General features: G+C 49.8%; 1 protein-coding gene across 1 annotated transcript in view; it reads left to right on the top strand.

Moving 5' to 3' along the window:
- Window positions 1-22,812, top strand: part of SNX4 (sorting nexin 4) — a 1,088,579-nt gene that overhangs the window by 708,986 nt on the left and 356,781 nt on the right. The window contains exon 8 of the mRNA XM_069616639.1: window positions 20,099-20,160. Within this exon, the coding sequence (XP_069472740.1) occupies window positions 20,099-20,160 (62 nt within the window). The remainder of the gene's footprint in view (window positions 1-20,098; window positions 20,161-22,812) is intronic.

Raw genomic sequence — 22,812 nt, forward strand, 5'->3', positions numbered from 1 at the left:
TTTGTTTTTTTTCTCCTGCTAAGAGTGAGACTCTTTTACTCCCACTCTTAGGCATGATTTGAGATATGTCTGACTATTTGTGTGATTTTGGGCTATGGGGTTTTCTTATTACTCCATAGGGTATCATCTACTTTTTTATGTGTGTTACACAGCACCCTCAGTGCAGTAACACAGGGGTGTCCTAGTGACCCCCCAACATAGACTCCATACCCTGGGACTGACTACTGTCTCCCAGGGCATGTAAAGTCACCATTGACTTTACTAGTCCAAAATTGTGAACAGAACCTGTACAAACCATCATATTGTGGAAGTACTGGAGGGGGTTAATTATATTGCCCCTGGGTCTGTTTTCAAGGGGGCACTGTCCAGTCCCCCCTTGTCGAGTTTCTGGCTGGTGGCAGTGGTTACCACGCGAAATATTCCACCGGAATATTCTCTATGGGATTTTCCCATTGATTTTAAACGCACCACTTTTTGGTGCAATGTTAAAAATACCGCCGGTTTATTTAATATTAAATCCCCAGTTGGGTCTTTTTGCCAGAACTCTTTTCTAAAATGGCGTCTGTGTTCGTTTCTGTAACTCTGACCAAGGTCGAGCCCTTTGTTCCACTTTTTGGCGGACTTCTCCACAGAAGCCCCCCAAATGGTGCCACTCTGTCTGGGTGGGGAGGGGAATTGGCACCCTGGACTGCATTGCCTTAGCAACTCAAGTCGCACTCTGTTCTGATTGGGCCAGTGGTGAGCCGCCCGGCTCACCACTTGGCATGTTTGAGTGACAGCTAGGCTGTTGAATGGGGGGTTTTCTGCATAAAAGCTGGGCCTTTGGGACTGGAACTTAAGAAGTCGCCACAGGACCTAAGAATCTGAAGAGGGAAGAAGCTGAGCCATCTGCAACGACGACACCACCGGTGAAGCCCAGCTGCAACTACCTCACCACTTTCCCGACGACAAGAGAAGATCTTCTTCTGGACGAGTCTTCTTCCTCTGAGCTGGTGGGACCAACCAGTTCGCCCTTTTCGCCTTCCAAAGACGTCTCTTGGTCGAATCGCCTGTGCCAAGCACCCCGGCGGCCGGATAGCCAAGCTTCACCACTTTGACCGCGAATAAAAGGAACGTACCTTTTATCGACGAACTCCGCGGCTGGTTTCATCCCTGTGCAGTGCAACAACTCCATGTTTCCTCCTCGATGAGATCCTCTCTTCCCCTGGTCAAAACAACGAACTGCAACCACTGCCAGGAACAACTGCCACCGCTGGAGCTTCCTTTCTGTTTAAGGTACTGTGTCCTGCCTGGCCTCCCTTTCTACGGTTTGCCCAAGGTGACCCTTAAATCCTTGGCTTGCCAACTGGGTTGGCCCCAGACCTTCTAACTTTACCTTCTTGAATCACCCCAACCTCTTTCGAACATTCTGCAAAGACTTTTAGTGAATTTTAAACCGTGTGATCCTGGGCACATTTCGCTTTGCTCCCTTTAAAGTGGGCCTGGCCTATGAACTTTGGCTCTACAGTTTATACTGCCTTTATTCCCTTGCTGAGAACTCCTAAAAGTGTTGGGACCCGTTTTATTTCTATGCTCTGCCTTTTTCTCTCCCTTTAACTGAACTATTGGAGTGCCATCAGGTTATGCGCTCACATCTGTGTTAACAAATCGTGGTGTTTTAATTCTGACTTGTCTAATAGTTACTAAGGGAGGTGTGTATACTTTACCTGACTGTGTTTTAACTTGCTTTTGATTTAGAGTTCTAGTATATTGGCTAACGTGTTTTTTAAATAAATAATTATATACTTCTCCAGCATGGGGTCTGGCATAGATTCACATGCTCACGAATATTCCCCGTCATCAGGCCGGGAATCCTCTGCAAAGAAAAAATCAGTATCAGTTTAGTTTCTGATCTGTCTTTCTCAGTAGTAACCAATCACTGGTCTCTGGGTCATACTGCCCCCAGCCAATGACTGCCCTCTACCTAAGCCCCGCCTCTGGCAGCCATCTTCAGATTTTTACCGCACGCTCAAGTGTTGGGAGTCCTTGTGTTTAGCTCTCGAGCTTTTGTTGTGTTTTCCCGCTTTTTCAAAGAGAATTTCTAATTTTTCAGTCAAATAGTGCCTCAAGCTCCACCGTCTCTACATCTGATTAACTGGGATCCGTGTCCGATTTTTCTACGCCCCTCAAGGGTGAGGATTTTGTCGAGTTACGCTTCTTGGAGGATTCCAGAAGTTTCTGCGGCCTACCCAAACATGGCCCAGGAGAAAGGAAGCTCGACTCCCGGAAAGCTGTTCAGGGTTTGCCCTGGATGCTAGCTGCAGAATGTGTTCAAGGAGGACGAGCACTCGAAATGTCTCTACTGCCTTCATGAGGACAAAACGCACATGGAGAAGGACTGTGCGTTTTGCAGGAACATGTCGGAACGGACCATCAGGGACCGACACCTTCGTCTCTCCAACTGGCTGGAAGGAAACAGCCCGTCCGGTAACAAGAAGAAGTCTGAGCGGTCTTCTAAGTCCTGTGAGGGCTCCCCGGCGACGGGGGCCCAACAGAAGGCAAAGCACCACGAGTCCGCGGGCACTGGGAGCGCCGAACGGTCGGGCTCTTCGGCTGCCAGGCAGGGCGCGCCTTCCCCGGCACCATCAACCACGAGCCAACGCTCTGGTTCGGGGAAGAGGAAATCCGAGAACCCGGGTAAGCTTCTGGAGAGGCCCCGTTCGATCTCGAAGGATTCAGCCGAGGGGGAGCGAGTCGGAGACCCCCCCGCCTCCCCAAGGTGAAGGCCTCAAGCACGCCCAAGGTGGTGAAGGCCTTGATTCACCCAGCCAAGGCCTCTATCGAGGAAGTAGCGGCGGCCCTGGCGCAGCCTGTGGAGGCTACACCAGTGGAGGCGACCTCGGGGGCCCAGAGTCTCCCTGCCTCCGCGGAGGGAAGCCTCTTTCAGACCCATCGAAAATATCCCTGTGAAGACCCCGGCAGAAAAAGAGGGGAGGGCGGTGGCCATTGTGGACACGGACACAGCATCCGAGGAGGAGCTGGTAGAAGTCTTAGAGGGCATCGAAGAGGCCCATCCCCATGGGAGGGATCCCGACGAAGGTGACAAGAGTGACGGCGGCACCGGCGAGGGTCCTAGTCACCCGTTGCACAATCCTTTTGTTCGGAGATAAGGACGAGATTGCCCTTACTACCGACGGAGGATCCGGAACCAGGCTAGACGGAGGAGCCGGAGCCAGGCCCGGCGGGAAGCCCCCTGAACAAGAGAAGACGGATCCATCCAGCCCCGCCTTTTCAGCCCTCGCAGCCTGCTCAGCCTTTACCCACGTCCCAGGGGATGACACGGGAACAGACACGACGGGTACCGACGACGACGGCGGTGACGACGGGACAGAGCTCCCATCGCCCCCAGCCCGGGCCTCCCCGCCCGATGAAATCGGATCTTTCCATGCAATGATCGCCAGGGCATCTGAGCTTTTTCAGCTCTGTCCCGAAGAGAAGGTAGGTTTCCTTTACCAATGGCGTGAGGCCAAGAGGAAGACAGTCCTCGCCGTGCCTCTACTGGATGACCTCTGGGACGAGGGTCTCAACCTTCTCAAGAACCCGTCTACGACACCTGCCAAGAGGGATCGGTACGAGAAGAAGTACCAGGTCCCTGACGCGGCCCCTTTGTGCCTTAGGGCACAACCGACCCCTGACTCGGTCGTCTCAGCGGCGGCCAAGAAGAAAGCGGGGGTGGGGGGGCATCGGCCTCAACATCCACTTTCCCACCGGACGGCGAAGGAAAGAAGCTGGACACAATGGGACGACGAGTTATCTCGTCGGCGGCAACGATTAAGGCGGCCAACGCTCTCGCGATCGTGGCCCCGCTATGACAGGGAGTTATGGTACAAGATCGCCCTCCTGTTGGACTTCCTACCGGATGACAAGAGGGCCGAGGCCCTGGAGATCTTGCAAGAAGGCGAAGTGGCGTCGGACCACGCCATTACAGTTGCAACAGACATTGCCGACACCGGTTTCCGCCAGCTAGGCAACAGCGTTTGCCTTAGACGACGAGGGTGGCTCAAGGCGACGGATTTCCGCCAGGACGTACAGACCAAGGTTTTGGACATGCCGTTCGACGGGAACAATCTGTTTGGGAAAACAGTGGGTGAGTCCCTCCAAGCCATCAAGGCGGACACGGAGACAGCGAAGGCCCTAGGCGTTCTCCGGCAACAAAGGCCATCCTTTCGGAGCTCCGGAGGCAAGCAGGGTGCCTCCAAGGGATTCGGCTGTGGCTCCTCTACGTACTGTCAAGCGGTCCGCTCCTCATCGCAGGAAGCTTAGAGGACAAGGCAAGTCGGGTGGACCCCGCCGTCGTCGCCAGGGAGGCCAAGGCGGCAAGGCGTCCTCTAAGCAAGATTGAACCGACAGCGGTGTCGGGCCCCCACCGAAGCACCCCGGTGGGAGGCCGGCTGGCAAAGTTCGTCAGCGTGTGGGAGTCCATCTCCACCGACCGTTGGGTGCTGAATGCCCTGGCCCAGGGGTACGCCCTCGAATTTCTAAAAAAGTGCCCCTGCATTCCACCCGTGGCCAGGAAGGAAAATCACGTCCCTCAACTGCTATTGGAGGTAAGGGCGATGCTAAAAAAAAAGGTGCCATCAAGCTCGTCCCGAAGAGGCTCCGGGGCTCCGGAGTATACTCAAGGTACTTTGTCGTGAAAAAGAAGACAGGAGGATGGCGCCCCATCCTGGACCTGCGACGACTGAACAAGTACATAAAGGCACAGAAGTTCCGGATGGTCACCCTCCAGCACGTGCTGGGACAGCTGGAGCAGGGCGTTTTCCTGTCGTCGTTGGATTTGGAGGATGCGTACTTCCATATCCCCATTCTAAAAGGACACCAAAAGTTCCTCAGGTTTGTGGTCCAAGGACGGCACTACCAGTTCAAGGCCCTCCCGTTCGGATTGAAGTCGGCACCCAGGGAGTTCACCAAGTGCCTTGCACCGATGGCGGCGTGGCTGCGCCTGCAGGGGATCCACATCTACCCCTACCTGGACGACTGGCTCATCCGAGCAAGGACAAGGGAGCTCGCCCTAGATCACACAGCGAAGACCGTCCAGCTGCTCACGGACCTGGGATTCTCCATCAACTTTCCCAAATCCCACCTTGTCCTGTCGCAAGTCTCACTGTTTCTTGGTGCCAAGCTCGACAGTGTCGCGTCTGGCCTCGCCATCGGAGGAAAGGACGAAGGCTATACTGGGCAAGGTGCAGCGTCTGCTGGCCACGGACGTGGCCAGAGTGAGGTCCATCAAGTCCCTCCTCGGGATGATGTCCTCCTGCATATATCTTGTGCGCCTGTGCAGGCTTCGGATGCGCCCTCTGCAAGAGTTCCTCGACGCCCGCTGGATCCAAGCGACGGGCAGCTTCGAGGACAGGATCCCGCTCAACAAGACCTTCCGACGAGCGATCCGGTGGTGGGACACCCGCGCTCATCTGACAGCGGGCACAGACTTTCAGACCCCATCCCACCAGATAACGGTGACGACGGATGCCTCCCTGGAAGGGTGGGGAGCGCACACCGGAGAACTTCACGCGACAGGCCTTTGGCTCCTGGAGGAGAAGACGCTCCACATCAACATCCTGGAGCTCCGTGCAGTGTTCTGGGCCCTCAGGTAATTTCTCCCGTCCCTCAAGGGCAAGGTGGTGAGAATCCTCACCGACAACACCACCACGATGTTCTACATCCGGATGCCGGGAGGAACCAGATCCCCAGCCCTCTCCAAGGAAGCCCAGGACCTGTGGCATTGGGCCGTCGCCCAAGGGAGGTTTCTGGTGCCCTTTCATCTGGCAGGGATAAAGAACACCATCGTCGACTCACTCAGCAGGGAGCTGCGCTCCTGCCACGAGTGGGAACTAGGTCAGGATCAAGTGGATCGACTCTTCCGACAATGGGGAAAACCACAGATCGACCTGTTCGCGACAGCGACAAACTCCAAGTGCCAGAGGTTCGCCAGCAGGTTTCCCCAGCCGAGGAGCATGGGCGATGCTTTCTCGTTCCCCTAGGACGGCCTATTCCTATATGCGTTCCCTCCGTTGCCGTTGCTGCTCTGACTCGTCAACCAGCTCAAGATGTCCCGGTGCTGGATGATCCTCGTCGCACCGGCGTGGCCGAGGCAGATCTGGTTCCCGGACCTTCTGGACTTGTCAGCGTCCCCACCAGTCAAGCTGCCGACGGACGCGGATCTTCTCTCCAGAGAAGGAGGCGCCATACTTCATCACGACCCGGAGTCGCTGAACTTGCAGGCCTTGCTCCTGCAGCACTAGAGTTTGGAGGGTACGATATCCCAGCTGACTGCAGAGAGGTCCTTGCAAAGGCCAGGGCATCCTCAACTCTCAAGTGCTACGGACATAAGTGGAAGAGGTTCTCTGTCTGGTGCCGTGCACAGAAGATTAACCCTCTACGGATTACGGCCCCTCAAGTGCTGCCGTACCTACTGTCGCTGGCCAGGGCTGGACTGGCTCACACATCCATCAAGATACAACTGGCTGCGATCTCCCGATACACCAGAACCACGGGACGGGCGTCCTTGTGGTCCCGTCGCCTGGTGAAGAAATTTATGAAGGGACTGTTCCGATCGTTCCCGCCGGTGAAGGCCCCTGGGAAAGCACGTGGCAGCTCAACGTGGTGCTGACCATGCTCATGGGGGCTCCATTCGAGCCCCTGCATTCGGCACCGTTGAAGTTCCTGTCGTGGAAGACTGCATTTCTTGTGGCCATCACCTCCGCACACCGAGAGGGAGAGAGCCAGGCCCTATCCTGCAAGCCTCCATACTTGACTTTTCATGACACAAGGGTGGTGCTGAGGACGCACCCCTCTTTTATGCCCAACGTGCCGTCGGATTTCCACCACCGTTCTTGTCTGGTGTGTCCCTGCTGGACATCTGCAGGGCTGCTACGTGGAGGTCGAAGCACACCTTCACGAGATTCTACTGCGTCGACCGGGATTACAGGGAGGAGTCCAGGGTCGGCCAAGCGGTGCTGCGCAACCTGTTCGCCTAAGGCGAGTCTGGTGAGGAGTTAAGAATTGCTTAATGTTGAGCCTTTGCCACCTCCTGTTGGTTGTGCATGTGTGTACTGCTATGTATTCTTATATTCATGAGCATGTGAATCCATGCCAGACCCTATGCTGGAGAAGGAACAAGTTACTTACCTGTAACTGTTGTTCTCCAGCATGTGTCTGGCATGGATTCACATGCGAACCCTCCCTCCTACCCCTCTGCTGCTCTTCACTTGGTCATAGTGCCACTTTGCGTGCTACCAAATCTGAAGATGGCTGCCAGAGGCGGGGTTTAGGGAGAGGGCAGTCATTGGCTGGGGGCAGTATGACCCAGAGACCAGTGATTGGTTACTACTGAGAAAGACAGATCAAAAACAAAACTGATACTGATTTTTTCTTTACCGAGGATTCCCGGCCTGACGACAGGGAATATTCATGAGCATGTGAATCCATGCCAGACCCATGCTGGAGAACAACAGTTACAGGTAAGTAACTTGTTCCTTTTTATACAAAGCTCTGGTCAGTGTTTGTTTGCTCTACTGTGTTTTAGCCCTATTGTGTATGTTCTATATACTGCCCTACTCTTCTTGAGGTCTGACTGCTCAGCCACAGCTACCAGGTAAATCTGGGTGGTGCAGACTGCTACCAATTGGGTTTACTGCTTACTCCTGTAGTCTTAATCTTTTTGCAGTGTTCCCTAAGGGAACTGCACAGGATTCTGCCTAACAAACATATTTTTGGTAGCCATCACTACTGCTCGCAGAGTGAGTGAATTACAAGCTCTGTCATGTAAACCTCTTTTTACAATATTTTCCAAGGTTAACGGGTAGTCTTGAGGGTTCGTCCCTCCTTCCTTCCCAAGGTGGTGTCTGAATTCCATCTGACACAGAAAATAACATTACCAGCTTTCTATCCACCTCCTCACCCTTTTAGGAATGAAGTCTACATAGGCTAGATCACAAAAGGGCTCTTGGCTTCTACATTTCTAGGATGGAAAACTCAGGCAAGATGACAGACTATTATTGGATATGCAGGGCACAAGCTAGGCCAAGCCATAACCACATTTATCTTGTTGGATAAGTTTATGCATTTTAGAGTGCTACTCCATTGCAGGAATGGATGTTCCTGAAAACCTAAGAGCCCATTCCAGCAGGGGAGTGGCTACCGCTTCGGTTCTCCAAGAGGTGTACCAGTGCAGGACATGTGTAATGCTGCAACTTGGTCCTCACTGCATACTTTCTCAAAATATTACTGTTTGGGCACTTTGTTGGGTCAGGGCCCTCAGTTTAGAAGAGCAGTTCTGCACAATATGAATCATCAAACGTGTCCCACCTCCTTATACAAATCTGCTATGGGAATCTATCAAAGATGAGGAATCCGCGGAAAGGACACAATACATTAGAAGAACGAATAACTTACCCCTTGTAACGTTCTTTCAAATGGATTGTGTCCTCCAACGTATTACACATCTTTGACATGTAATGTCCACAGCTGTGCTGCTTCGGACATTTTTCGGCAGAGGGCGTCCTGCGTTGATGGCGTCGGATCGATGTCCCTCGAAGGCCTCGGTCGAGGGTGACGTCATCGGATGTTATAAGTAGCATGCACAGTGCCTGTAGCCTCAGTTCCGTTTTTTCCGCAAACGTGTTTGCTTCAAGAACTCGGCACGCCTTATGTTAGCTACTTCGATAAGGTCTTCCTCTTCTACCCCGCCGACCCTGCGGTCTGGCTTCAAAAAGTGCCAGGACTGTAAGTCCAAGATGTCCATCACGGACCCACACCAGATCTGCTTGTGGTGTCTGGGTGAGAGACGGCACGGACAACTGCTCGAAGTGCTAGTCGTTGACTGCCAAGGCCTTGCAGGAGCAGAAGGGGAAATTGCAGGTAGGTTGGGTAGCCAAACCCCATAAATCCAAAAAGACTACTGGCCTTTTTTGACGACTCGAGGGGTGACTCTCCCCTTCGGAGGGAGTCCAGGGGATCTTGGTCCCAGAGTGGGTCCTCCCACTTGTCCTCCTCGTCGAGGCACTCCCGAAAGCGATGTCACCGTTTGCCTTCCCCGTCCTCGTCAGATGATGGCTCTGCGAAGAAAGTGGTTGTCCCACTAAATCCTCTACTCCGGAGGAATGGGAGGCATTCAGGGAGAAAATGCTGGAGATTTTTCAATCTCAGGGCACTGTTCCATCCGCGCCTTCGGTTGAAGCCAGCAGGGAACGGTCTCGGTCTGACGCCCGCGCGCCCTCAGGCCCGGGCAGTCGGTCCGATAAACATCGGGAACCGTTGAGGTCCCGTTCGGATAAGGCTCCTGTAGATCGCCAGAGATGTGCCAGATCCAGGTTGCAGTCTTCGTCCCCGACATTGGCGCTGTGTCCATAAGAGTGCGGCTGCCAGGGCTTTGATATATTTTATTTGTATCAAGCTCGTACACAAGTGTTTCAGAGCGCGAAAAGGCAAGGGAGGGGAACAGGGGAGAACAAAACTATCTTAATAGGCCCAGTGACATTGAGAATGTGCAAGTGCATGGGAAAGGGAAAAGTGCATGGAAGGGGGAGAGCGGAAAGTGCGGAGCAGAGGATAAACTGATAAAAAATGATAAATACAAATAAAATAGATAATGGAGCAATAAAAAGGGGTAGTGCAGCCAGCAAGTAGCAAGTGCTTTCTTTACGGCAGCAGAACTGGGTAAGTCTGATAAGTGCATAAAAAGAAGAAAAGGAGGGGGTGGGAGACTTTATGGGTACAGATGCAGTCCCCAGTGCAAGCGGTGGCTGGGAGGCAGTGCAGGAGGGTGACATGGTGAGCAGGTACCTGGGCCGAGGGTGGCCAGGTACACAGTGCCAAGAGAGAGCAGATCAGCAAGGGAGAGGGGGAGCAAAGGCAGATGCAAAGAGGAGGGTCTTGAGGTGCTTCCGGAACCGGAGATGATTCTCCTCAAGTTATAGAGTGGCAGGGAGTTCCAGAGGGAGGCCCCAGCCGAAGACCTAGATGTTACGCTCACCTGGCTCCCACAGGGGCGTCGGTCGGACCCGGACAGCTGCGGTCTCCACCCACGTGATGCGTAGTGCAGCGATGACTGACTGGATCTGCCCTCCTAATCTTGTCTGCTTAACCCGTAGAAATATTCTCCTGCAAGTGGAGAGATGGGTTTAGCCACTTGTGGATTCAAGTGATGGCACCCCCACAGTCCTCCCCAACTAATCACCTCCGAAATGCCCTCACAGCAATCTCACCTTATATTCTTGAAAGTTGAGCTCTCCATCCTGCGTGGATTTGCAGGGGCGCGTCGATTCCAGTTACTTCACTGGTTTGAAGGCTCGGGAGAGTTACGGAGGGTATTGACTCTGAGGTTCCTGGTGAGGACCAGTAAGTATTAAGTTCATAGAGTTCAATATGTCCGATGTTCACTCTTGTTCCCCCCTTTCCTTTCTTGTCTTGCAGCTGGTTCGTGAAAAGATGCTCTTGTGGCAACTGGTGGCGCTCAGGTAAGAGTCTGTATTACCCGGCACTGTCCGGTAAATGTTGCACGAGGAAAACGTGTTGTTTTGTCTCTCTTTACAGATGCGGCACGTGAAAATATGGACAGTCACAAAAGGATGCCTCCGGTGGTAAATCAGGTAAGTCTGTGGTTGTAAGAATTATATTTGCTGGTTCCCTCGGCTCACCTTGTGGTTTTCTTTTGTCTCCTAGGTGCCGAAGTTCGGCGCAGAAATGATGGAGGCAGCGCCGACCTGAAGGATGCTGTGAAGACTGGTGAGTATGGCGCGGCGCTAGCGCTGGAGGTGCGGCGCGTGCAGAAATTATGTTCTTTACAGGTCCGGAGACAAGATGGATCCAGAATCAGGTGTTGAATAGAAATAAGTTTGTTTTCTAACCTTGTCCCTTTCTATCCTCTTTGTTTTAGGAGCTCCGGATTCGAGACGGGCGTGGCAGAAGACTGCATGCAGGCTGCAGGCACGGTGAGTGTTACGCTGCTGGATGCAGAATAACGCGAAGCATGTGTTCCTGGTCGGGTGTGGTTTAAATAGCTTCAAAAGTAGTCCCAGGTAAGAAGTCCCTAGAACCACACCAGAGTAAAAAATAGTCCCTGTAGAAAAATAGTCCCTTTCAGGCTTCATGTTGGATTGAAGTCATTTGCAGCATGGGCTGCCTGAGGTAAGTAATGACTATGAGCCTGGCGCCTTAGGCACCAGGACTGAACGCAGATAGCCCCTAGCTGGGGCTGCTGAGGTTTTACTAAATGCCTAGATGCCTGCTCCCGGGGCTGATGGACTTGGTCTGGATGCCTGGGGGTAGGCATCATGACAATAGATCTAACCACGACTAATTTCTTTGAGAAACGACTGACCCTCTGGGAGTTGGAGGTAGTGGAGCGAAGAGCTTGAGAGGGGTGGTATTTGCGGAGGGATAGCTGAAGGTATTTTGGACCCAGGCCCCAGAAAGCCTTGTGGACAATGCAGAGGGTTTTAAATTAAATCCTTGCATCCACTGGGAGTCAATGGAGAGATTTCAGAGCTGGAGAGATACGATCCCATTGCTTGAGGCCAAGGACAAGTCTCGCAGTCCTGTTCTGGATTAATGGCAGAGGGCGAAGAATAGAGGCAGGTAGATTTAGAAAGAGGCTGTTACAATAGTCCAACCTAGAGAGCCCTTGGTCAGGCCCTTAGAGCCTTCGGCGCCTTTGTCGACGCAAGAGCCCTCAACGCCATTGGGGCCTACAGGCCGGAATTTGCTATTGGAGGCCCCTGTAGCTGTGGATCCTCTGAGAAAGGCTCTAAGACTGTGAGGCCTGTTCTTGAATCCACGTCTGCTCCTGTACCTAGGAAGGAGTTCTTTCATTCTCTACAGAATATTTGAGGATGAGGAGAGGTCTGATGTGGAATTGGAGCCTTTTGATGGTCCTAGTGAAACACCTGAAGCTCCTGACATTGCCTTTTCTGAGGACAGTCAGTTGGAGGATCTGCGTCAGTCTTTACATGATGCCAGTGGCCTGGACACATCTCCTGAAATGGAGTTTGGTAGACCAGAGCCTGGGGCTCATGCTGAATCCTCCTATAGGAGGTTGATGTCGAGAGTTACGGAGTAGCTAGGATGGTCTGGCCCTCCAGGTAATTCGATCAGAATGACCCGACTGACATTTTAGATGAGGGTCCGTCCACTAACCCAGTGTTGTCTTTTCACCTGGCGTTACAGAAAAGGGTAGCTGCTACTTGGAACACCCCAGAGTCTCTTCCGGCGGTCAACAAGTCATTGAACAAGAAATACCGCCCATCCAGTAGCAACCCCAGCTACCTGTCCACACACCCCACTCCTGAGAGTTTGGTGGTGCAGGCGACCATGGCCACCTCGAGGCAGGCGGCATACCCTACCATCCCTCCTGATGGGGTCGACAAGTGCTTTGATGGATGGGCACGCAAGGTATTTTCGGTTGGGAGTATGGCACTGAAATCTGCCAACTCCACCTGTGTCTTGGCAACAGTTTCGCACACTCTGTGGAATTGTTTCTCTGGCGGCTGAGCATATTCCAGAGGGGGAGGAATGGGATGGGTTTCTTGCTAATGTGCAGGATGGTAACAATGCCATGTGTGAATCCCTTCAGTCTGGGTTGGACATGGCTGATACTGTCAGCCGGTCCATGGCTGCGAGCACTGTGATGCGCAGGTATGCGTGGGTGCGGAAGTCGGGGTTTGCACTGGATGTGCAGGCCCGTCTTCTCAACATGCCCTTTGAGAGGTTGCAGACCTTCAAAGCAGCTGCTAAATCTATGGGCGCAGCTGTGCATCAACTTTTCCCTTTTCGTCCTAGGGAACAGCAGTGGAGGGGTGGTTCCTTTCGTTACTACTCTTCTTTTGGTACAGCGAGAGGAGCGGCCAGTCAAAGGGGCCACTGTAAAGTTCCTCGTGGTGGATGGGGAAAGAGGTACCAAAGCCGCTCAGGCAGCTGCCTCTTTGCCTTCAGGTGCTGCTGCAGCTGCTCCAAAACAGCTATGAGGCCAGGTCTCATTATTCGCCAGTTGGGGGCAGACTGTCTCAGCATCTCGAAGAGTGGCGAGCCATTACTTCGGATGCGTGGGTTCTAGAAACAATAGCCCACGGCTACTGCCTACCCTTCCTAAGTCAGCCTCTCGACAATCCACTGGGGAAACGCTCTTTGCTCCCTGCTGGAGAAAGGCGCTATAGAACTAGTGCCTGTGGCAGAGAGGACCAAGGGCTGGTATTCCCCATATTTTTTTGATTCCCAAGAAAGACTGAGGACTGAGACCCATCTTGGACTTGCCTTGCTTGGACAAGTTCCCCAGGAAGGACAAGTTCAAGATGGTCACGTTTTCTCAGGTCCTTCTGGCTCTTCGACTTCAGGATTGGTAGGTGCTCTATCCAAAGCCCAGAAAATAGCTGAGGTTCGCGGTTGGCAGCTCGCACTTTTAGTTTCGGGTCCTGCCATTCGGATTGACCTCTGCCTGAGGGTCTTCACCAAGCTCATTGTGGTGGTGGCAGCGTATCGCAGGCGAGGGGTGGGGGGTCACGTCTACCCCTCACTGGACAACTGGATGTTCCGTGCGTGTTCTCCCGAACAAGCCTTGGATCATCTCAGCCTCACCTGCCACTCCCTTCACAAGCTGGGCTTCTCCCTCAATTTCAAGAAGTCTCATATGACACATTCCAAACAGCTCCAGTACATCGGGGCTGTGTTGGACACGTCTTTGGGGAAGTGCTCACCACCCAAGGTGAGGGCTCATCACATTGTCCAGATGGTCAACAAATTTCAACATGCCCAGTCTCTCCTGGCTTTCGAGTTCTTAAGGTTGCTCTGCCTCATGGCCTCCTGCATTTTTCTGGTGCCAGAGGCCAGGCTGAGGATGAAATCCCTTCAATGGGCTCTCAGGACGCAGTGGTCACAATTCTCAGGCAAGATGTCGGATATCCTTCAAATCCCGCTCACGGTCTCACAGGATCTTCTGTGGTGGGCTAGCAAAGGGAATCTGATGAAGGGAGAGCCTTTACCTCAACAAAAAGGGAGGTGTAGCGTCACTCCCGCTGTGCAGAAATGCGATGCAGCTCTGGTTCTGGGCGATACAGCACGGAATCTCACTCTCTGCAGTTGATCTGGCCGGAGAGGAGAATGCGGCGGTGGACGCCCTGAGCAGGCAGAGCACGGTCTCTCACGAGTGGGCGTTAGCTCAGGAAGTCCTTCAGGAGATCTTAGCCCTCTGGGGAACCCCTCAAGTGGATCTGTTTGCGACCTATGCCAACCGAAAGTGCGAGACATATTGCTCACGGGAATTTCCTCCGAGAGGAGCTTTAGGGTACTCGTTTGTCGTGGATTGGTCATTCCCACTTCCATATGAGTTTCCTCTGGTCCCCATCATTCCTCCGGTTCTAAGGAGGTTCAGGTCCCACATGATCCTTATTGCTCCGGATTGGGGCAGGAGAGAGTGGTACCCGGACCTTCTAGAAATGTCCATCTGTCCTCCATGCTGTCTTCCCCACAGAGAGGTTCATCTCTCACGCGTGCGAGAGGGGCCGGGGGTTGAGGTGTTGGGATTCTCCATCCAGACTTCAAGACTTTCAACCTTCATGCTTGGTTTATGAAAGGTTGAGATCTAAGGATTGGGACCTCCCGGATGACGTGATGGCGGTGTTGCTTTCGGCCAGACGTCCGGCAACCAAATCCCTGTACCGTTGGCGTACGTTTTGCGACTGGTGCAGAGGACACCATGTCGATCCTTTTCAGTGTTCCATTCCGATTGTTCTTTCTTGCTTTCTTTGTCCCACAGGGGTCTTCAAGTGGGTGCCATTAAAGGTTACCTGGCAGTGCTATCTATTTTCAAACGCTCGTCTAAAGAATGTTCTTATTTTAAGCGTCCTTTGATTACCCACTTCCTAAAAGGGCTCACAAATGTGTTCCCGCTGTCCCCATTTCAGGTGCCGGTTTGGGATCTGAATTTAGTCTTGAAATTCTTGATGGGTGCTCCGTTTTAACCTTTGCACTCTTGTCCTTTTGAGACTGTTGATTTAAGACGGTTTTCTTGATTGCAGTTACATCTGCTCGCAGATTGAGCGAGTTGCAGGCACTTTCATCTAAGCCACCCTTTACTGTGTACCACAAGGGTAGGTTTGTACATCCTTCCTACCTAAGGTAGTGTCCGAGTTTCATTTGAGCCAGAAGGTGGCACTTTCTGCTTTCTATCCTCCTCATCCTGGCAAAGAAGAGGAGAGACTCCATAGGTTGGACCCTAGGAGAGTTTTGAGCTTTTAATTTTCTAGGAGTGGACAACCAACTTTTTGTGGGGTACACTGGACACTGATTGGGCCAGGCTGTTACCAAGCAGACCTTGCCAGGTGGATTACCCTCACCATTGCTGAATGTTACAAACTGGCTGGCAAGGAAGGTTTGCAAGCTCACTCCACAAGGGGTGTGGCTACATCCACAGCCCTGCAATTGGGAGTTCCTGTTAAGAACATTTGTGATGCAGCAACGTGGTCTTCCATCTACACCTTTGTCGAGCATTACTCCCTGGATACTTTCCATGGTCAAGATATGGCCTTTGATAAAGCAGTGCTGTAATCTGCCATCTAATTGGGTATATCTAAATTCTTCTCCCTCCTCCAATCACTTATACTGCTTTGGGTGTCTGTCAAAGATGTGGAATACGTTGGAGGACACAATCCATTCGAAGAACAAGTTATTTATCAACTGGTAACGTTCTTTTGCCTGAATGTTCCTCCAATGTATTCCTCATTGACCTCCCAGCCTGCCCCTCTGAAGAATTTCCTATGCTATTGCTGCTTACGTTCCCACAAGGCTATGTGCAGTCATGGAGGCATTGTGTGCGGTTATGTCACACGTTGTGGAGGGAAAAAATATGAACTGAGGCTACAGGCGCCATGCGCGCTACTTAGAATATCTGATGACATCAACCGCGACGGAGGCCTTGGAGGGACATCGACCCGATGCCATCAACGCAGGACTCCCTCTGCCGAAAAATTTCCGAAGCAGCACAGCTGTGGACATTACATGTCAAAGATGTGGAATATGTTGGAGGTACATCCAGTCGAAAGAATGTTACCAGTTGGTAAGTTACTTGTTCTTCTACAGGATATTCCCCCCACAGATTCCTCATTGCCCGCCCCAGCCTACCCCTCTGACTGTGGGTGAACTTGTTTAATATACCTCATTTTCAACACCCATGTGGGTTATATAATCCTCAGGTCGGCTCTGCAGAAAGAGGGAAAAACCTAAGAACTGAGTCAACGGCACAGTTCATGCCATTTTATTGCCATTGATGCCGTGTCCAGACATGGGAATGGTAACCTTCGAGCGACATCAATTAAATGTCTCACAGCACCAGCTGCTGTCGAAACATTTTCAGAAACTGCAAAGCAGCATATGGATATATCGAGGAGGAACATTCAGTAGAAGGAACATTACCAGGGGTAAGTAATTTGTTCGTCTTTTATTTAGGGGCTCGGTTAAAAAGTTGAAAAGCTTTACAACATCCCTCAGCCTGTGTCTCTTTTCCAGCACAGTTTTGTTTTTCAGTCCCTGCTGGTCTTTCGGTTTGCTGTGGGTCTGCAATTTGTTTATTCTTGTTATTTACCTCTTGTGCTGCTGAGTGTGGTATCAAATTCGTTTTGGGGAGGATTTCAATGGCTCTACTGTTCCCCCTACACACTCTTCTCACTTCCAGGTTGTTTACTGTTGCTCCACCATTTGCCTGTGATCTGTTTGGGGTTGGCAGGTTGGGTGTCGAGGCTCTCGTTTATGTTGGGCAAGGAAATTCCCAAACCCTTCCCTGACTGTTCTTATTTCTGTTCTCCTGGCTCAGGCCTGGGTTTTCTAGGCTTCTTGTCCTGAAACAAAGACAAACACTGACCAGCAATGGTACTGGCAGGCATTGTGACAGAGGTTGGTGCCATTGGTAGCATGGCACGTGAGTGGGTAGCAGGGACTGCCCCCCTCCCGTCACAGAGACGTTATGGCGCTAAGCCTGTCCCACGCAGTAAAATAATATAAGTACTACATACAAAGGTGCAGGAGCTCACGCGCCCTTTAGTTCTAATACCATGTGTGTGTTTCCATGCACAAACACCTGTCGTGTGGACAGTATACAGCATGGTAGTCCAGTTACAGGAGTTTAGAAATACATTTGATTTGAATTGTATGTTCCGCTACAACTAACTAAACTCATGTACCCTACTGACCTAGTCCCACCTCACAAGTCTAGGCAACAAACCGGCAGTTTCTCTAAAACTCGAAATGCATTTAAAAGAATTTGTCAGATCTAAGCAAAGGTCGTCTACAGATTTATCGCGGGGAAGTTGCCACAATATTACTCAATCACAGACGGCTTATGGATAAAACTAAATGTGTTCTGCCTACATGAATCTCACTTATTGTCTGTGCACACAAACACTTCACTCCTTGAGAGTGGATCTACTCTCAAGACAGAGACCATTTCTCCACCCAGTAATCAGAACTCTGAACCTTCACGCCGGTTTTCTGAGATGTTAAGATACAAAGTTTGGGACCTCCCGGAAGACGTGATGGAGGTATTGCTTTTAGCTAAAAGACCAGCAACAAAAGCACTATGCCACTGCCCTTTGAACAAGGTTTGCAGATGGTGTAGTGCTAAATATATTGATCTTAGGATTGTTCCTATCTGAGCAACAAAATATACCTCAATGATAGCATTGCTGCTTATCAGCTAGTGTGTTCACGTGTATTTTACCATTTTTATCAACCTTTGCAAACATTTTCAAAACGTTTGATTTTCTCCTGTATCAAAATAAGTATGGTATTGGAGAAAAGTTACTTAAACAACTTTTATATTCACATACTCTCTTCACTGGTTCCCCTATATGAGTGTGGGGTTGTGAAATGAATAAGCTATGTGTAGGTGCTTTAAATGTAGTCAAGAACAAATAGCATCCAACTCCTACAGGTTTGGATTAGGAAAATAATACTCTCAGGCAGTGTGCACTCTTCTCTGAATGGGATGTGTCTGTATGCATAGTTTCTCTGAACATGTGTCCAACTTTCATTCTACATGTGCACAGCCTTCAATGCGCATGTGTGCACAGCTTTCAATCTATTTCTCTTCATTTGCCTTCAGATATTCATTTTATGGGCTGGAGATGTAATATATGCCAGTAAAAGGTATAATATTAAAGCACCCTCTCCCTTCTTATCACACATAGGTCTGGCTGTGTATTTGAGGGTGTGAGATTGCCGAGGTTTTACACCTTGCACAGATTTCAGTGAATAAAATGAATTCGCTAAGCTACCTTGCACCCACAACACTCCCCCACCGGCGACCAATTATAAATAATGTTGTGTTAGTTGTTGGAGCTTCATGTCTGCACCATGACCCTCAACAGCTAAGCCTGTAGGACATGTTTATTCTGTATTAATATCGTATAATTCTACAAAAACTACCTGCACTTATGTTGCACAAAATGCTGTCCATTTTAAACTGCATTTCTCAATGCAAAAATGCATTGGGCTTTTGGTAAAGGAAATCTCACTTGAATTCATTTTAAAATGGAGGACACAGTGCCACTTTATCTTACACAACCGTGTATCCCCAGGGAGTTGCCGTAGAAAGCACTAGAAGTGGAATCTGGATTGAAATGGGGTCATTATTTACATTTTTAATGTGGCTTCTCATTTTTGGAAATCATCCTAACCCTTTTAGTCTGGAGTTGCTGCATCAACAAGGTCCATTTCAGCTGCCTAAATTGAAAACAATCTCCTTCTCATCTCTCTCCCTGAAAGGGCTCCTTTCCCCAGCATGCCTGGAAAGCAGGTGGTGCCAGTTCTCCCAAGCCATCCAGAAATATTCTGCAATATCCCCCTCTATCTGCGTGTAAGTTGTTATATAATCAGAAACTCCTTCCCTAATCTTGTGACTAAGTTGTGGCTATTCACCAGTCCTGCAACTGGCAAGATCACGCCTAGCCTTGACTGGAAAGGAAGGGGAAATCACTCCTAATCATGTAGATAGGCATTTCGTTTTTGTAATAAGTCAGTAAAATCTATATATCAGGAGGAGCAATTCAAGACACACCATGCCCCCTGTGAGATATATATTGAGACACATAATTTTTCATATTTTCTTTAATTTTTATCATTACACTAGTCATATTTTGTTGGCTGAGATATATATTTAACTACAAATTGCAACATATTTTAAGTTTCTATGGCGTTCAACTATACATTTCTATATTTGTACTCTATTTTTGTTTTGCAATGCACACATGCAACGTTTCTGTTGAATTTAACAAGTATTGTATATTAAATTATGCCGATTTAAACTACAAGATGTCACGTTGGTGCATTAATCATGAACTCTTTTCCCCTAACACTAACATAGGAAGCTTAAAATATGACTGATTCAATGTAAACTGTGTCTTATGAGCAAGCTGCTTTGCACAGGCTTTGCTCGGAATGTGCTTCTCTTTTGAGGTAAACTGTCTTTCCTCGTGATCTGTGTCTTATTACACAAATTCCCGAGGTTGGGGCTGCATCTGCAAACCTTATCTTTTTCATATCCTTGGCCTCAACAACCCACTCTCTGTAATTAACATATCCAAAGGGACCTCAGTAATTGTTAGTTTGGAGAATTCTTTCTTTGATTAAAAAATGTCTCTTGGTTAAGTGGACAATTATTTTCATTTTCCTGGAGTACCCTTTCTATCCTGGTAGAGAGTAAGAGGTAGAAAGCTCCTACACAAAATGAACTCTTTTGGACAGTGCCTCTTGCACAATTCCGAAGCAATCTCCATGTTTTCAGTTTACTTTATGCAAATGATTTTCGGATCCAGATTTCTTGACAGGAGTACTCTCGTAATTAAGTAGCATTTTATGATTTTAGAGAGCTAGCATTGAAGCTACAGTAGCTATGTTTGCCATTTACAGGGTTTTCTGTTTTTCAAACACTGTTTTATTTATAGTTCACAATGAAAACTTTTGGACTAATGAATGTGTTCATGTTGTACATGAAACAAATGCAAAGTTTGGATTTCTGTCCACCTCGCCTTATTTTTTTTTTTTAACTATGTACACCTATTCACATGTACTTTTTCAGAGAGTTGCAGACCGCTTGTATGGTGTTTACAAAGTTCATGGAAATTATGGAAGAGTATTCAGGTGAGTTTCCACTGTTATTAAAGGTATAACTTTAAACTCATGGTCTGCAGATATGTTCTATGGGGTTGAAAGTATCTCTTGTGCCTGATTTTCAAGCATTTTGGTATGCCTGTGCTCTTGCTTATTGCTATGCACCACATGTGTTATGTCATTGTGATTTATATTGCGTACTGCTGCAATTTTCATGGCCTCCAAACTCTTTGGCAGATCTGAACGTAAGAGAAGGGGTGCGTTTTGTTAGTGGGAGGAGATGGAGAGTGCAAGAGAGCTTTTACAGAGGTGTTCGTAGTTTCAGTTCAGAAAGACAGGTCACTGTGCAGACTTGTTTCTGTGTGGTGTTTGTTGGTAGGGATCCAGGCTATTGTGCGAGGCCTTGTGTGCCCTTGGCATGGGGATGCATTGTCTGTGTTGGGATTGTACAATTTGTTTGCAGAGGTGTGGAGTTTGCTGTCTTTGTGCTTTATAGAAGTCTTCTGTGTGCAACTTAGTTTGTGTGCGTTGTGTTTAGAGAAGTGTGGAGGGTTTTAGTAAGGGTTAGCAGTGAGGAAGTGTGATTTTCTAGGGCGATCCTTGCCATATGTGGCTAGTTCCGAGTTGCACCGGAGGCTTCTTGTGTGGCTGCTGTCCATTGTCTGAATTGTTAGGTTTTGATTTGACAGTGGTCTGTAGCTTGATGGGTTATAGCGGCATGTTGAAGACCTGTTTTTACTGCTTTCCTAAAGGTGAGGTGTTCCTCTATGGTGCGTATTGCTTTGGAGAGCAAGTTTCAGAGTTTTGTTGAGGTACTAGAGAAGGTTGATTGATCCACTATATTTCCTTTTTGAGTACTGTTTATGTTCCAGTGGTATGTGAGAGCTAGACCTTTAATAGATTCACATCCTGTGAATATTCCCCATTGCTAGGCTGGGAATCCTCAGTTACGTATCTTTAAATGCATTTCCTAAATTAAAAATGTACACTTTGAGTGTCCTCCCCACATCATTGTGGATGCTTCTGGTCCCTACCAATAGGACATCAAATGTATAGCTCTGCCCCAGCAGCTTCCCCTCACATTTCAACTGTCTTCTTTGCTCATAGGAATCCTCATGTTTGTCTCTCCAAAGAGAGAAATTCTTCAACTAACAAAGGTTGTTCTTTTTCAACAAAATCACAGATTTTCGATATTTACATCCTACATACACATCGGCGACGAGGATGGAAACACAAATATCTCAAAAATCGTTGTTTAGGGCCTGCAGAACATGTGGCCTAAAAAACATACACAAAGGAGACAGGCACCTAGACTGCATATATTGCCCATACCCCAACCATTAGTCGGAGGATTGCGAAATTTGCCAAGGTTTCTCACAGAAAACCCTCAGGGACGGTAAGCGTTGCCTAATATGCTGGCTAAACGAAGGTACCTAACCTGCCTCAGAAGCAGGCTCTTCAAGGAGTGTTAGAACTCAAACTGAAAAGCGTCCCCTGTCTGGCCACAGATTGAGGTCACAGAAAAGACCTGTCAACAGACACAAGCCACGGGACACACCATCTAAAGAAGGTGAGAACTCCATGGCACCGAAACGGAGGGCTAATTCGATGGGACAGGCCCAGCAGTCCAGGGGTCTCTGTCATCCTCATGGCAGGGACCAGGAGGCCCGAAGGGCTCACTGACCACGGCCAAACAGCTGTCGCCGTTGGGGGAATAAAGACAACGGGCATACGAACGGGCCTGTCCACGGCCCAGTGGGCAGCGACTAAAGACGTCCAAGGTCAGGTTCTCGTTAGATTGCCCACCACCTAAGGGCTCCCATCAACCAACTGAATCGTCGGTGACACCGTTGTCGTCCTCGAAATCAGACCTGTCCAGGGGTGAAAAATATAAGGAAAAATCATGCACACTGCTCGTCAGTGTCTAAGGAAAGGCACAGATCGTCCTGTGGGCATGAATCGTTGACGGAACACTCGACCACAAAAAGGCGAAAACAATAGTCTTCCAGTGAAAAGGTGTCAATGGCATGCTCGGAACACTCCAAACATATGGATTCTGTCCTATCCACAGCGCAATCCACTGCTGCAGCGACGGATTACCTTCTTCACCCTATCACACAGACGACCCTACATAGAGGGGGCTGTTCAACAGTATCCCTTTCAATAGGAAGCCATAGATCCTCAAAGGATGACCTCATAGGTCCGAAGGCGTGCCCCATAGGGTATCACCCATCACATACCCAGAAGTCATGCCAGAGGAGATCCTCCAGCATGAAATCACATTGGATTTTGAGGTGCCAATCGACAGATTCTGACTTTGAAAACTGTATTGTGGTTTGCCCACTGTATACCCAAGAAAGGGGCCCCAGTCTTCCATAAACATGAGAACAGAGGACATCGGTACTGCTGCAAGCCTCTCTCCCTCAGGTGGGTCACTCAGCAGTGTTCCTGGGGCAGTCAGTGAGACCCCCCCCGACCTTCCCCTTAATAAAGCTGCAATATTTCCTGTCTCTACAAGTGTCAACATTACAAAACCTTCTGGGACAACTCCACTTCAGGCAACCCCCACCACATTCAGGCCCCTTACAGGGTCTCCAGCAAGCAGCGAGTGGGGGATAAAAACCAGCCAGATAAAGGACGAACATCCCGTCCCTGAGAGCTAGCAAAGGGACCTCACACAAC

The sequence above is a fragment of the Ambystoma mexicanum genome, chromosome 9, assembly GCF_040938575.1.
Source record: "Ambystoma mexicanum isolate Mex_15411 chromosome 9, UKY_AmexF1_1, whole genome shotgun sequence".
Lineage (NCBI taxonomy): Eukaryota > Metazoa > Chordata > Amphibia > Caudata > Ambystomatidae > Ambystoma > Ambystoma mexicanum.